Source organism: Azolla caroliniana, unplaced genomic scaffold (genome assembly GCF_043228905.1).
Source record: "Azolla caroliniana isolate FFs.n. ecotype wild unplaced genomic scaffold, voAzoCaro1.0.p SCAF_12, whole genome shotgun sequence".
NCBI lineage: Eukaryota > Viridiplantae > Streptophyta > Polypodiopsida > Salviniales > Salviniaceae > Azolla > Azolla caroliniana.
Window position 1 is genome coordinate 10576947 of NW_028230447.1, and position 15001 is coordinate 10591947.

Below are 15001 nucleotides of genomic sequence, written 5' to 3' on the forward strand. Positions count from 1 at the left end.
TCCCTTTGTTGTGGCACACAATCGTCGTTGGTGACATCATGCTATTATCCTTAGGAAGTTGCCTAGTGGACGGGTCAGAGGAATGAAGTGTGAAAGATCCGACGCCGAAGCGAATAAATATATATAAAACTAAGTGAACTTAGGAGTAATCATGGCGGCTCCCCGAGGCTCAACCATGGTTCTAACATCAATGTAATTTCAAGAAATGGTTTGTTTTAATTAAACTATTAATAGACCCACTCAAGTGTGAAAGGGTTCAACAACAAAATAGTTTCCTAACATAACGTAAGTGTAAATGACATTTCTTGAGTGTTCCCAAAGTTTTTCTTTACTTTCGATATTTTAAGGTCTTTGTAGCCCTTAACCTAATCTTGATCTCACTATTAAAAAATCAATAAGTAGACCTCTTATTCCCACATGAGAATTTTGTTAATCTTTAAGCAATTTAGGGATTAGTAGACAATTTTGTCGAAGAGATTCACTTTCCTAATTCTCAAATCATTAGTTTAATTTCACTAAGAATTTGCCTACTACTACTTCATTCACCCCAAGCTCAAAAGAGCCTACCAAACTCTTTGACTATCTCATATACAAGAAATATGCTACATTTACAGATGTTATATTATATCCATAGATTGACCCATCCATGATATTCGTGAAATTCGGTATTCGTAATATTTAAGAATGAAAATAAATGGGCCAAGAATATTTTATAACCATTTGTTTTAAATTTATATAATCAAAATTATTTAATTCACTCAAACATTAATTAAATCACTAAACAATAATTAGTTTACTGATATATTATTAATTAATTAATTAGTTCACTAATATAATTATTAATCTACTAATACATTAATCATTTACTAATAATTAATTAACTCAATTAAACATTAATTAACTCACTAATATATCAACTAATTTACTAATACATTACTTAATTCATTAAAACATTAATTAATTCCTTGAAAAATACATTAATAATTAATTAAATTAGGGAGTTTGCAGCCAAGAACAGGATTCTAACTGAAATTAGGGTTTCAGAGTAACCCCTAATTTTCTGGCCGAGAACAAGATGCAGAGGGAGGCGAGGGTGTAACCATGCACAGGGAATAGGGTGAGGCTCCTCACTTGCTGCTCACTGTTCACTTGCTCGCACAATTTTTTTTCCAAAGAAAACAATTTTTGTTTCAAAAAAATAAGAGAACCAATACATTTAAATGTATTCATATTCGCATTCGTGGGGCAGACCCTACGAATGCGAATATGTCGATCTATGATTATATCAATCTGCCTATTAATAGTGGCAAAGCTCGTAAACAAATAAAAACCAACCATAGTAACAATTGAATGTAAAGGCTTGTAACAAGGCCAAGAAATTGAATTGAATGCATAGATTTAGCATTTATTTCATGAAGGGTCAACTGTCACTATCACAAAGGAACAACTTTACTCAATCCTGAAATATTGCAAATTACTCATAGTTACTCAACTTCATGCCAAATCAAACGTATCATAGATGTGGCAACTACTAAAGAAAGCATTTCGACCTTTCTCCAATGAAAATTAGAAAATCTCAGAACCACATTACATTCTCAATTGTATATCAAAACAATAAAAATGCATAGAGAATCCAATGAATTTGATTATATACATTTTGTTAAATTCATTCCTCATTTCTGAATAACTTTTCTATTATGCTAATGTCTTATCAATCAATAAACATTGCCATTTCTGAAGTCATTCGCCCATATCTTCAATACTATATAAGGCCAAAAAAACACCAAAAACACATACTACATTTGCTTCTTCGTGGTGCCAAATCCTCCGAAACCCATTAATGCTGCCATTTCTGAATCCTCTGGTACATCTTCTACAGCTTTCTCTTTCTATGTTTTCCACATTTAGATCAAAATCACCATGTCGCCACAAGAAAAATGTTTAAGTCTGCGTTTTAGAATACTTTGAAGACTATGATTGTAAGATATTTTATTTTAATGTTTTCATATAAAGAGCCTGACCTTTTTTTCTTTTTTCCGTTCTTTCCGTTGCCTTTTCTTCTCCTCTTCCTCTTCTTGTAGCTTCAAGATACGATTGTCGTAATCTGTAGTATCAGGATTTACACAAAAAATACATTAAATGTAAGAAGATATGAGAAATAGGTGGCATATTACTAATTGAAACTGCTTTATCCATTCTCAAGAGTTACTTTTACACAGCCCAGCACATAAAAAACACAACATTCTCGAACAATGTGAGCTACCATGCAAATAACCTGGCACGTATCTTTTCCAGGCAAAGCATGTTATCTTGTAGGTAACATGTAGATAACCAGGCACATAAAAACTCCAAAACATGACATGAAGGAAAGAAATTGAGCCTGGAACCCATGTTTAGAAAGATCACAGTGTTACTAGTAGGTCAGACATTCAATCAGGAATACTTTATTCACTTACAAAAAAACAGTACTGCTATGCAATTTCCAAATCTATGTTTCAGGGTGTCTAACTGGGAGAATCCTTTTTGAAGATTTGAATGAACCTTCAATATCCTTTTGTACAAAGAAAATGGGAGACAGTATTGTACCTCTCCTCCCCTTTTTCTTTCTTCTTTTCTTTTGCTCAACAAGGTATGTTACCAAATTCCTTACGTTATTCAATTTAAGTCTAAAACTCAAGAAATTGCCCATGTGATGTAAACTATTAAATATGTGTAAATATCAAGATGGAATCCAAAGTTCCATATGAAACATTTATTACCTTGAGCTTCATATTTAAGACCCAGAATTTCACCTTAATCAAAGTATTTTCTACTTTAGAAAATAACTTTGAGATGTGGAAAGCCACAAAACCAAGTTAGGGTCCCTCTCTCTTGTCATGATTTTATTATTCTTTCTCTTCTTCAATGTATCGATTTATGCCCTTTATGAAGTTATCCCTCTTTCTTTCCACTCTAATGAATTCCTCATCCCAACAACATGATATCATTAAAATTAATCCTTTATCAGCAGTAACTCTGAAAGGCAGGCTCTATGAACTCTCTTTTTTTTTTTAAATGCATTATTATGATCATATAACAAACTAAGATTTTCTCAAGTCTCAGAACACATCTGCACCCTATGAATTCACTGCATTTCTGAATAGGGGACACATGGTTTGTTAACAGTCCAGCACTGCCAGGATATTGGGGGTTCGATTCATACATGATTTTGCTTGCTTGTCAGACCTATTATTATCTTCTGATTTAGGTTTTGCTTTCTGGCTTCCTGTATTTTTCTGTAAAGAATGCTAACATGGTGAGTCAAGCGTGTGCAGAAGCATAGAGCATGTGTGAGGAGTGTGTGAGCAAAAGAAAGAGTCAGAGAAAACAAACAGAAATGAAAAACACACAGTAGGGGGAGTGACAGCTTATGCCCTGAAGACAAAACTATATTAATCAACTAAAACTCATCAACAGAACACAATGTGTTGAGTGGGTTTTAGACACAAGTCCTCAAGGAACTGCCACATTAAATGTGGTTGATAGAGACTAGTCATAGACTTCTGGACTCAAGTACGATTCTGTCATAAGAATATTTAATATTCTTTGACCACATTTACACTTGACAACTAACTAGATGTCACAATCTAGTAGCCAGATAGTTCACATGGATTACAATGAAGTGTGATCACAAACATTTTCACACATCATTTTTTTGTCCATAGGCACATGCTAATGCGAGTTGAGCTTGATCTCAACATTTTGCATTCTCAACAACGTATAACCTTCTCAGGTGTGCCTTTTTGTCTTCTTGGGTTTAATGAGCTTCTCAGTGATCTCTTCGTGATTATGTGTGTTTGTGTATATCATGATCTTTATTTGTGCTCCAATGTTATAATACCTTTTATGATTTATACATGAATCTCACATTCAAAACTAAGCACTGTCAAGATGGCTGCAGCAGACACTCGAAAACGTTTTGTTCTCTTTATTGCTAGTAACTTAAAGAATTACATGAACTAATCGAGCTCAATTAAGTAACACTAAGTGAAACATGAGATTCAGCATAAAAATTTCTCTTACCAATGAAAATACTGCTTTAAAATTTGCATATTCTAGTGAATTTTGTAACCCTTCATCAAAACTCTGCTAAACAATCAAGACTATGCATACAAATAGACACATATCTCAAATATGATAATATTACCTAACCAGTTAAGCAAACCAACCTTGGTCAATAAACTCTGTTTTTCTCTTCTTGAGACTATCAAACCTCTCTTGTACCTGAAAAATATTAATATTATCTTAGCTATATCTAAGAGAGAAAAAAACATAAACTGTCTGCTTATGAGTAGCCAACATTTTTACCCCTAGGCAAAGGTCAGATCAAGCATTTACTCTTATCATACTTGTTTAAGTGTGGCTCTCTCAACTCGCATAGACATTCCAAGTGCTCGTTGATCTGCATAACAAGATATTGATGCATATCATATACCACAATCATGGCAACCAAGGTCTCTTCATAGGAAAGAAAGGTGAATGCAACTCACGCTTTTTGCCATTCATATGATCTAGAAAATTGGCCGAGTCTTTTACAACACATTCACAAACACTGCAGTAATATCCTGCCTGCAAATTACAATACACTATTGAGAGTAAAGAAAGCTCAATCATAGAAGAAAGAAAATATGACAGCAAAAGGTAGCTGGTATATAAGAGAGAACAGGAATAACCTGTTGATTTAATGGTGCAACTTGTGTGACCACCTGTCATCATTGAGGGCAATTTCAGCATTAGTACAAATGGGAAATAAGACAAATTGGTTAGCATATAAATAAAATCATGAAGAAAATCTAGGCTTCAAACAAAAGGCTGGAAGTACAAAGCATGCAAAAAAGAAAACCTTATGATTCATCGACGAAGACAAATCAATAAGAAGTTTCTTAGGAAAATGCATGCTACTGTTAGTTCCCACCAAATATATACTATTTAAAGTAGCCCTGCTTCAATGCTTTTTGGACTATTTAGCTTTAGAAATGAGACTGTACTCGACAAAAATATGTCAAATTAACAGAACTTACTTGTGTTTTGCCTAAACGGGATGTCAGATCCACTTCATAGTCCCTATGTTTTAAGGGTTCCCTTTGAACAGGAGGACCTCTACCTGTCAAAGAAGTGGCAGTATAGCCATCTTAATAGGAGAAATAATTAAAAGAAAAAATGATTTAACAATTTTTCCATCAATTTTCCCACATACAAATCTAAAATTTTCTAAAACATAATATTTGAGCCATTACACAAACTGCAAAAAGAACATCAGATAAAGATGAGTATTTTACTCTTGGATCGATGTTTGTCTCCATCTCCTTCCTGTGCAGACAAAAACACCATATGTATCAGGATTAATGGAGTGTATCATCAAAAAGACAGACTTAGAAGTTAAATTTACAAGTTTAATGGAGTATGAAACAACAGGTTTGGCTCTAAATGTAGCTTTAGAGTAGTGAATCAACATGTTTTTAGGGATTATAATGAGTTTATAATAGCACTGAAAAAGACACATTATGACTTAATATCACTGAAGAATAGAATACTCAAAGCTTATTTTGCGGCTTTTGAGTTTACAGTACTCAAACAGCAGTTCTATTATTAAATTTTGGGCTTGTTGTGAGTTTCGTGGATTAAACAACAGCATCAATAAGTATATTTAGGGTTTAAAATGAGCTGTGTATAAAGAAAGCATGTAGAAGCAGAAATTCAGGGTTTACAACAGAAATAAGGAAATTGAAGCTAAATCTTTGAGGTTTTATTTGTAAGTTTAGTGCGGTGAAAAAAACAAGAGATCTTGGTGTTTAGTATGATATCAAAATACAGAAACAACATATTCGATGCTGAATTTTAATGGACAATAGCTTCCGAGTCAGGGTTACTGAAAAGCAACAATTGGCGCAAGGCTGAAATTACGGCATGTATGTTTTCCGAGTTTTAGGACTGAAAAAGAATGATAGAATTGAGGCAGTAATCCTTAAGAGTTCTATGTATGAGATGTTAGGGTAGTAAACGCAGTGCAAGAAATATTTAGTGTTTTATTTATGAGTTTCAGGGGTAATGAAGAACAAAAGAACAGAAATGAAGGTGAGGATTTTAGACATTCTTAGGGGGTGATGAGTTCTTTTTCTCTTAAGAGTGGACAAAGAAAGAATAGAGGAGGGAGGAGGGAGGAGGGAGGAAGCACCTTATCTTCGCGTTCGCGTGCTTTTTCGATGAATTCCTCTTTGTTCCATTTGCGCCTGTAGGTATTGTCTACACCTGTGCTGTTCTGGCGATGCATCAGACGGGAAAAACACGAACAAGGACGGGGAGACAGACAGAGATGAACAGAACAGAACAGATCAGATCAGAAGGACGACGGAAACGGAAACGGAAACGGAAACGGAAACCCTAAATGATGGACGAGCCTGCACTGCACTGCAGTACATATAATCAAAATCCTCTCTACTCTACTCTACTCTACTCTACTCTACACACTTCTTTCTTCTTCCTACCTTCCTTTTCTTTTCTTCCGTTCGTTCCTTTGTTTCTCTCTTTTTTCTCCTTCCTTCACTTCCATTCTTTTCTTTCCTCTCTCTCTCTCTCTCTCTCTCTCATATTTTCTCTCTCTCATATTTTCTTTCTTATAGGCCATTTTTGTCCTCTTAAAAGGCGTTCGTTAACCATTTCTTACTTTCCTCCCAAAAGGATCCCGGTATAATATGGCTGGTGGAGAGGCGAGATCAGTTGATGACGGAGTGCCACATGGGTCTTCTCCATACGAACCTTTATCGGATGTCATAATCCGATACGATATTCTTCCCAAGGAGAAGTCTTCCTTGTAGGAGATTTCAATGCGAGAGAGAAACCAATCCCGACAATGCACAATATTCCAGATGAATAGAAACCTAGAAATGGTAAATGTCCATCCTTTAGACATAAGCACCACATGTAGATCAAAAGATCAAGGTGCATACGCCACGAGCTTTGGCCATCATCTGCTCGAACTTGGCAGTCGGCATCGGATGATCATATATAATGGTTTAGCCAAGTGGCCAGGCTCAGAAGAGCTCACATGTTTCCCACATGGAGGAGGGGAAAGCGCAGTTGATTATCTAATAGGACACCCTGAAGTTATCCACATGATTAACTCCTTCCGGGCAGGTGGCCCCGTCCCGTGTCTTATTGGCGCGGTCCATAGTTTCTTATACCAAGAGTGGAGACGACACACCAGGAGACCGCAGAAGACGAGGAAATGGAAGAAGAAGAGACACCTCTCCAAATGCCTCCTAGAACATGTCACAAGGAGCAGCATGGGGACGGATTGGGTCCGGAGAAAGACAGTGTACCGACCACCCGCTCAGTGGTGGTGGAGCCAAGGCCGGTCGAGCGTGCTGAGAAGGAGAGACCTGAAACGGTTGAGAGGGTGCCACTGGAACCAGAAACAGTAGTACAACCAGGTCTGACACAACTGCAACAAGAAGTAGAAAGGTTGGAACCGGAACCGGAACCGGTAATACAGAGCTTAGCAACACAATGGGGAGAAAGGTCGGAAGCAATACAACAATTCGTTGATCTCACACAACACGGAACCTGTCAACAATGGTTAAAGTGGTTGGGAGAACATGTTACCAGAATGGTGGACCGGGTAGAAGCGGAACAATTGGATATGTCCAGTCGGCCCACATAGACTGAGCAATTGATGACGGTGACCAGACAGTTGGAAGAGGCCCGAAACCAAATTAGGAGTTTGGAAGAAGAATTGGAAAGAGCCAAGGAATTAGCAGCCATTATGGCTAACATGGGCCAAGGAACCAATATAGAAACAAAAAAGGTTGAATCGGAAAGAACATAGGAGAAGGCTCTAAAGAAAGAAGCAGAATTGGTGGCTAGCACGGCACCGGAGAATGAGCGTGAGTGGAAGAAAGAAATCGACGCGCTAAAGGAAGAGTTGGTCGTGCAAGCGGCATTGCGAGAGAAATAAAAGAACTACGGAAGACAACCAAGGAAATTCTCCGGTTGCTCAATTATGACTGACTGAAGGAGGAAAAAGAAAGTCTGTTGCAAGAAAAAGATAAACTCCAGCGAATGGTAGAAACAGAAATTGAGCAGTTCAAGGAAGAAATTCGATAGCAAAAGGCACCAGGACAATCGGCTACGATCGCAAATCAACCGGCGTCGCAAGCAAAAATCGGAGGACTTTGACAAGTTGTACTGGGATTATAAGAATTTGGATATGGATCATAAGAAGTTGGAGATGGACTATGATTGACAGTAGGAAAAACTTAGAGAGGTCCGGGTAGAGTTGAAGGAGAAAATAGAGGTGCTGACGGAACATGGACGGTTGATGGCGGAAACAATAGCGAAGGTGTTGGAGGAAGTGACGAAGGAAAGGATGAGGTTGGTGTCGCAACATTATCAGGAGGTCGAATGGTCGAAAATGATGTTGGATAAAGTACAAACGACCTACCAAACCAACATTATGGCGTATCAAGAACAAGAAGCGGCAACGACGACATTAATAAAGCAGTTGAAGAAGGACAAAGAGGTGACATAGGACAAAGTGAAGATGGGCATAAAGCGTATCCAGATCATAATCGGAGCTCAATGGGAATGGATGAAAGAGAAGGCGGAGGAGAGCTCCGTTGCAATCTAGAGACAATGGGCCAAGTAGGCAACTGAACTTCAACTTCTCCGAGTTGATGCTAAGAACTAGAAGGAGGACGGAGATAATTTCTACAAGATGGAGGAAGCTAGTGTTATCACCATCCGGGAGAACTTGTTCGGCGTTTTTTACGCCCTGGCCGATGCACACATGGACGTGATCTGAAGGCTGCTCGAAGGATTCGAGGATGACCAACTCTCAACCACATTGGAGTTGGAGGGATATGAATGGGAGTGACGGCGGAAGGCAGCGGAGCAAAAGGCGGACCAGATAAACATTAGTGACGAAGAGCAACAACCGGAGATAGGGGCTTCCACATAACAGCAACAACATCAACAACAAGTGAATGAGACGGAGACACAACTGGATCAACAACCGGAAACAGAGTTGGAGAGATCAGAGAAGAGGCCAGCGTAGTTAGAGAGGGAGTTGGAACATGAGCAACAACAACAAAGGACTGAAACAGAGGAGGAAACACTCGAACCCCTGGACCAAAGCATATTGGATATACTCGATGAAGATTGAAGGAGCTAACCGTGGGTTCGACGTGCAAGGCATTGTCCCATGGGCGTGCCATGTGTTGGCCTAAGAGTATGATCTGGAGTAGAAGTGTGGATGGGGAAGAGTCGGATCGAATTAATAATGTAAATATTAGTTAGTAATTTTATAGGAACAGACGGATCCGAATAGTTGTACTGATTCGGATCCGCCCCGATTAGTAGTCGATAGCTGATAAGGCACCAATTTGTAATCTGTACCGGATGCCTATAAAAGGATCTGGATCAATGTATAAATATACATAAGTAATACAAGTTAAGTGTGCTTTGTTGTTAAGCTTATTGTCTCCTTTGTGTACTTGTCGTCTATGATATAATTACTAATCATACACGTGTAATTAAGTGTCGGATACGTAGTAAGTGGTTCGGAAGGCAATCCGGTAGTAACTAGAGTGTTACATATAATTTGCCGGATCAGTACCGGATAATCATCCATATCCCAACCACCCCTTTGGAGACGTGTTCCAGATAGGACACTTGTGTTTGCGGCTAGTCCGGCCCAAGATAAACATCTATTAGAAAGTATTCTTTGTACATAAAATGTGCTCACAGAGCACTTTTTATACAAGCCCTGACGAGTGGGCTAACACAAGTATTATTAGTACTTTAATGCTAATGAATGAGCCTGACACTAATTTTCCTATAGTAGGCCCATTCACTAAAATCGACATATAGGCTATCAAAACGGCCTATCAGATTCCATCTAACTTGACCAAACGATTTGACTTAGCAACTGATTTGGCTTTTGGCCTTTTCAGTTGATTCAGGCCTAGCCGATCGGTCTTCATTTGATCTGGCTTCTTCAATGGATTCGGCCCATATTGAGCTTGTCACTCAACACTCCCCCTCAAGCTCAACTTCAGGCCTCGATGTGTTAGCTCCAGCCAATTCTAGGCTCCGGCTTCTCTTGGCGTCTTCACACCTTGCTCGCGCTCCACATCCGGTCCGGTCCCGCGTCCCACGACTCCTCTGGTCCGACGCTCCTTGACCCGTCCGGTCTCGTGCACTCGACCCCTATGGTTGGCCCATCTGCTCTTCAGGCCCTTATTAGCTTCCTTATTGTCATGGTATTGGTGCCCCTCGACCCGTCGGCTCTTCCATATCGGCGTCAGCTTCGGCTGCCCTCTTGTCCGCTTGGCCTTCATATGATTCTACTCACTTGCATCACGCCTTTCAACCGAATCGGTTGTCTCTGATTCGTTCCCGTTCTTGTCCGAATCAATTGTCTCTGATTCATCTTCTTTATGGCCCTTGGCCACATCTACCCATGTCTTGGTCCTAGCCTTCACTTGGTCGGCTCTGTCCTTCTTGACTTTGCCTACCCCTTGTTTGGTCGACTCTAGCTTCCGCCCGTTCTTTTGGCTGCTCCCCTTGCATCCAGCTAGTCTCCACTTAGCCGATCTTCTTCAATCGGTCCACATATCCATCATGTTCTCAGCTTCTTCTGACTTCTTCAGTCGTTCCAAAATTGAATTCCTCATTTGATCTGTCTTCTTGGACATCTCTCCCCCTCAAGTTCGGCAAGTTGAGATGTTGTATACCAAGCATAGTCGAGAATTTCCGCAACTTGTACATGCCGAGAGGTTTGGTGAAAATATCGACAACTTGTCGATACGTCAGAACATGCAAAAGTTTGACGTCACTAGAGAGGACTCGCTCATGGACGATATGATAGTGCACCTCAATGTGCTTCATCTAGGTGTGGAAGACGAGGGTTTTTCGCTAGTTGGATACATTTGAGGTTGTCACAATATATTACTGTCGGTTCAGACACCTCCACCTACAGATCTCTCAATAGCCGTTTGAGTCGGATGGCTTTGGACATTGCGACATCTACCCCTCGGGATTCGGCTGTTGGGATATCGGTCCCTCCGGATGGGATGTCCGGAGATGAATGACGGCAAGCCCGGTTACGGCTACGGAGCCGGATGATGAAGACCCCGGCTACGGAGCCGGATGACGAATGTACCCGAAGAGAGAGATCCGGATGCGGGGACATATTTGTGAATATGTTTGCCAAGGGCCCTTGAGGCTATATTTGTAAATAGCCCGAAAGTCATATGTGTATAAATATGACTTAGGGCAAACTGTTTGTTGTTGTTGCTCATTTTTATGTTTTCAGCCGAGAGAGCGAAGTGAGAGCAGCCGAGAGAGAGAGAGAGAGGAAGAGGTCGACGCCTCTGTGTATTACCGCCGCCTGTGGCGAAGACAGTGAGCTCAAGGTTGTTGCCTTGCAGCTACACCTTTGTACATCTCTGTTCATAGTGATAGTTGGAGTTTGAGGACTCCCGTGGTTTTTTCCCATTTAGGGTTTTCCACGTAAAACACCCTGTGTACTCTTCTCTCTATTGTCTTCGTGCATTTTGTATTTTCCCGTTTTCTGTGATTTGATCCTATTCCTCGGTTGTGTCCGAGCACCGTGCGCAACAAATTGGTATCAGAGCACGGTAACACAGAAAATGGAAGGCGGCGGTAGTGGGCCTCCGGGCATGATGGTTTTGAACTCACAGAACTACGCCGACTGGAAGATAAAGATGGAAGACCTTCTCATCGTCCGAGACCTGTACGAACCGATCGACAATGCCGAGATACCCAAGGGGGTAATAGAGTCGGAGTGGAAGCTCCTGAACCGGAAAGCCGTAGCGACGATCCGGCAATATGTCGATGTAAGCGTTCTACAACATGTGGCGAACGACACCAACGCATATGAGATGTGGAAGAAGCTGTCGGGCCTCTACGAGAGGAAGAATGCGTTGAACCGGACCTCCCTGATGAGGAAGATAGTGAACCTCAAGTACCGGGACGACGAAAATATGGTGGAACACGTGAGCACGTTCATGGGATTCGTGAACCAGCTTGCGGCGATCAAGTTCCCGTTGGAGGATGCAATGCAAGCCATCATTCTGATGTGTACATTGCCGGAAAGCTGGGAGAACTTGGTGGTGACTCTCAGCACCTCCTGCACCGAAGATAACTTGTCTCTACAAACGGTAAAGACAAGTATTCTAAATGAAGAAGCGCGTCGGAGAGATAAAGAACCGGCCACCGACTCGAAGGCGCTGCTTACCGAATCGGAACGGGGAAGACAATGGAACCGGAGTCCGCAGAGACGGGAGAAGTCGGGGACCCGGTCGCAGTCAAGAGGAAGACCCACATGCTTCCACTGTGGGAAGCCGGGGCACTTCCGGAAGAATTGTCGGCATTACCGAAAGGACAACGGAGCCGACGACACTGATTCGAAGAAGTCACCGGAGAGAAACGGTGCATACCGGGGAGCCACGGACCGGAGAGGTCCGGATCGGCGAGGGCAGGACCGGAAAGGAACGACAGCACTCGCGGCAAGTGAAGAAGAGATAATGCTCATTACCGAAGAGACAGAGCTGAACCTTGCCGGTGAAGAGATGACCTGGGTGGTCGATTCCGGAGCATCGTTCCACCTGACTCCGGAGAAGAAATACTTCTCATCCTACACAGCCGGTGAGCACGGCTGTGTCCGGATGGGAAATGAAGGTACATGCCGGATTGCCGGCATAGGAGACGTGTGGCTGATGACATCAACCGGATGCAAGATGCTGCTGAAGGATGTCCGACACGTTCCGGAGGTTCGATTGAACCTGATTTCGGCCGGGAGGCTAGACGATGAAGGCTACACAGGTAGCATCCGGAACGGTGTCATGAAGTTCAGCAAAGGGAGCCTGATAGTGGCTCGGGCCCGGAAGATCAACACACTGTACCTGATGAATTCCCGGCTATGTCCGGAGGAGCTGAACGTGGCAGCCGATACTGCCGGTGAGTTGTGGCACAAGAGACTGTGTCACATGAGTGAGAAGGGGATGAAGAGGCTTGCTGAAGACAACCTTATTCCAGTGAAGCATGTGCACTTGGAGAAGTGCACCGATTGCCTGGCCGGTAAACAGAACCGAACCTCCTTCCACTCAAGGCCACCGACGAGACGTAGCGCACCATTGGAGTTGGTGCACACTGACGTGTGTCAAGTAGAAACGAAGTCACATGGCGGAGCCCAGTACTTCGTAACATTCATAGATGACCATAGCCGGAAGCTGTGGACGGCACCGTTGAAGACAAAGGACCAAGTATTGTCCGTCTTCAAAGAACTCCACGCGAGAGTGGAAAGGGAATCCGGCAAGGAGCTGAAAGCGATACGAGCGGATAACGGAGGGGAATACCGGGGGCAGTTTGAGGAGTACTGTCGCTCGAAGGGAATCCGGCTCGAGTTTACTGTGCCGAAGACGCCGGAACTGAACGGGCTGGCCGAGAGGATGAACCGGACCATAATGGAGAGGGTCCGGAGTATGCTGGCGCATGCGAAATTACCCAAGGGCTTTTGGGCTGAGGCAATGTCGACGGCGACATACGTGATAAACCGATCACCCTCAGTACCTTTGGACGGAGACACGCCGCAGAGAGTGTGGACCAGTAGGGAAGTATCCTACCGGCATCTGAAGGTGTTCGGGTGTCTCGCATATGTGCATGTGGCAAAGGACCGGAGAGGAAAGCTAGATCCAAAGACCCGGCCATGCATATTCCTCGGTTACGGCGATGACGAGTTCGGCTACCGAGTATGGGACCCGGTCGACAAAAAGATATTCCGGAGTCGTGATATCATCTTCATGGAGGACAAGACACTCGCCGACTGGGAGTCGGAGAAGAAGATGAAGAGCTCCAAGTCGACCGGTGAGGATCAACTCTACGAGGAGCAGTCCCGACCGGCAAGGGACTGATTAGCACTCTAGGATCCGGCCGAAGACGGTGAAGAAACAGAACCGGCCGAGGAAGATGAAACTGATACCGGAACCGGCCCCGACCCCGAAATGGATTCGGATGAAGAGGAAACGGAGGAGCCGGTTACCGAAGCTCCGGAACGGAGATATCCTCTAAGAGAGAGAAGGGCCCCCCGGAGATTTCCGGAACCAGAGCACGTGCTGCTAACCGACGAGGGGGAGCCAGAGAGCTTTGAAGAAGCAAAGCATGACACCCAGAGCCGCAAATGGTTGAGTGCCATGCAGGACGAGATGGATTCCCTGCATGAGAACCACACATATGAACTTGTGGAGTTGCCGAAAGGAAAGCGGGCACTTCGAAACAAGTGGGTGTTCAAGCTGAAACCGGGAGATGCCGGAAACCCCCCGAGATACAAAGCCCGGATCGTGGTGAAGGGGTTTCAGCAGAAGAAGGGTGTCGACTTCGACGAGATATTTGCCCTGGTAGTGAAGATGACCTCCATCCGGACGGTGCTGAGCATAGCGGCAAGCATGGACCTCGAGGTAGAACAGATGGACGTGAAGACGGCATTCCTTCACGGTGACCTCGAAGAAGAGATCTACATGCAGCAACCGGAAGGATTCGAGAAGAAAGGGAAGGAGCACCTGGTATGCCGGTTGAAGAAGAGCCTTTACGGTCTGAAGCAGGCTCCCCGGCAATGGTACCGGAAGTTCGACTCCTTCATGATAGACGAAGGGTACCACAAAACGCAGTCCGATCACTGCGTGTTTGTGAAGAAGTTCGAAGGAGGAGACTTTCTAATACTCCTCCTGTACGTGGACGACATGTTGATCGTCGGACGGGACCAGGTCAAGATACGGATGCTGAAGAAGGCTCTTCACCGAACCTTCTCAATGAAGGACTTGGGTCCGACGAGGCAAATACTAGGGATGCACATCATCCGGGACCGGAAGAAGAAGCAGTTGTGGCTGTCACAGGAGAAGTACGTGACAAAGCTGCTTCAACGGTTCAACATGTCGGAAGCAAG

The 15001-nt window shown here is 42.9% G+C and overlaps 1 protein-coding gene across 1 annotated transcript; it reads right to left on the reverse strand.

The window, feature by feature from the left end:
• Positions 1-1574: 1574 nt before the first annotated feature.
• On the reverse strand, positions 1575-6354 carry LOC147857118 (C2H2 and C2HC zinc fingers superfamily protein). Its single transcript, XM_087328919.1, has 9 exons — positions 6215-6354; positions 5319-5349; positions 5061-5143; positions 4713-4745; positions 4530-4608; positions 4389-4441; positions 4209-4263; positions 2022-2104; positions 1575-1889 (listed from the first exon to the last, which is right to left on the reverse strand). Exons 1-9 carry the CDS (start codon positions 6308-6310, stop codon positions 1797-1799), a joined length of 606 nt encoding a protein of 201 aa, XP_087185045.1. The 5' UTR covers positions 6311-6354; the 3' UTR covers positions 1575-1796.
• Positions 6355-15001: the final 8647 nt, after the last annotated feature.

Excerpts from the sequence above, each read along its gene's own strand:
- LOC147857118 (XM_087328919.1), bottom strand. The coding sequence starts at position 6,310 with ATGCATCGCCAGAACAGCACAGGTGTAGACAATACCTACAGGCGCAAA. Across the intron at positions 4,264-4,388 it reads AGAGAGCCACACTTAAACAA|GTACAAGAGAGGTTTGATAG; the intron begins GTATGATAAGAG and ends AATATTTTTCAG. Across the intron at positions 2,105-4,208 it reads AACAGAGTTTATTGACCAAG|ATTACGACAATCGTATCTTG; the intron begins GTTGGTTTGCTT and ends CTGATACTACAG.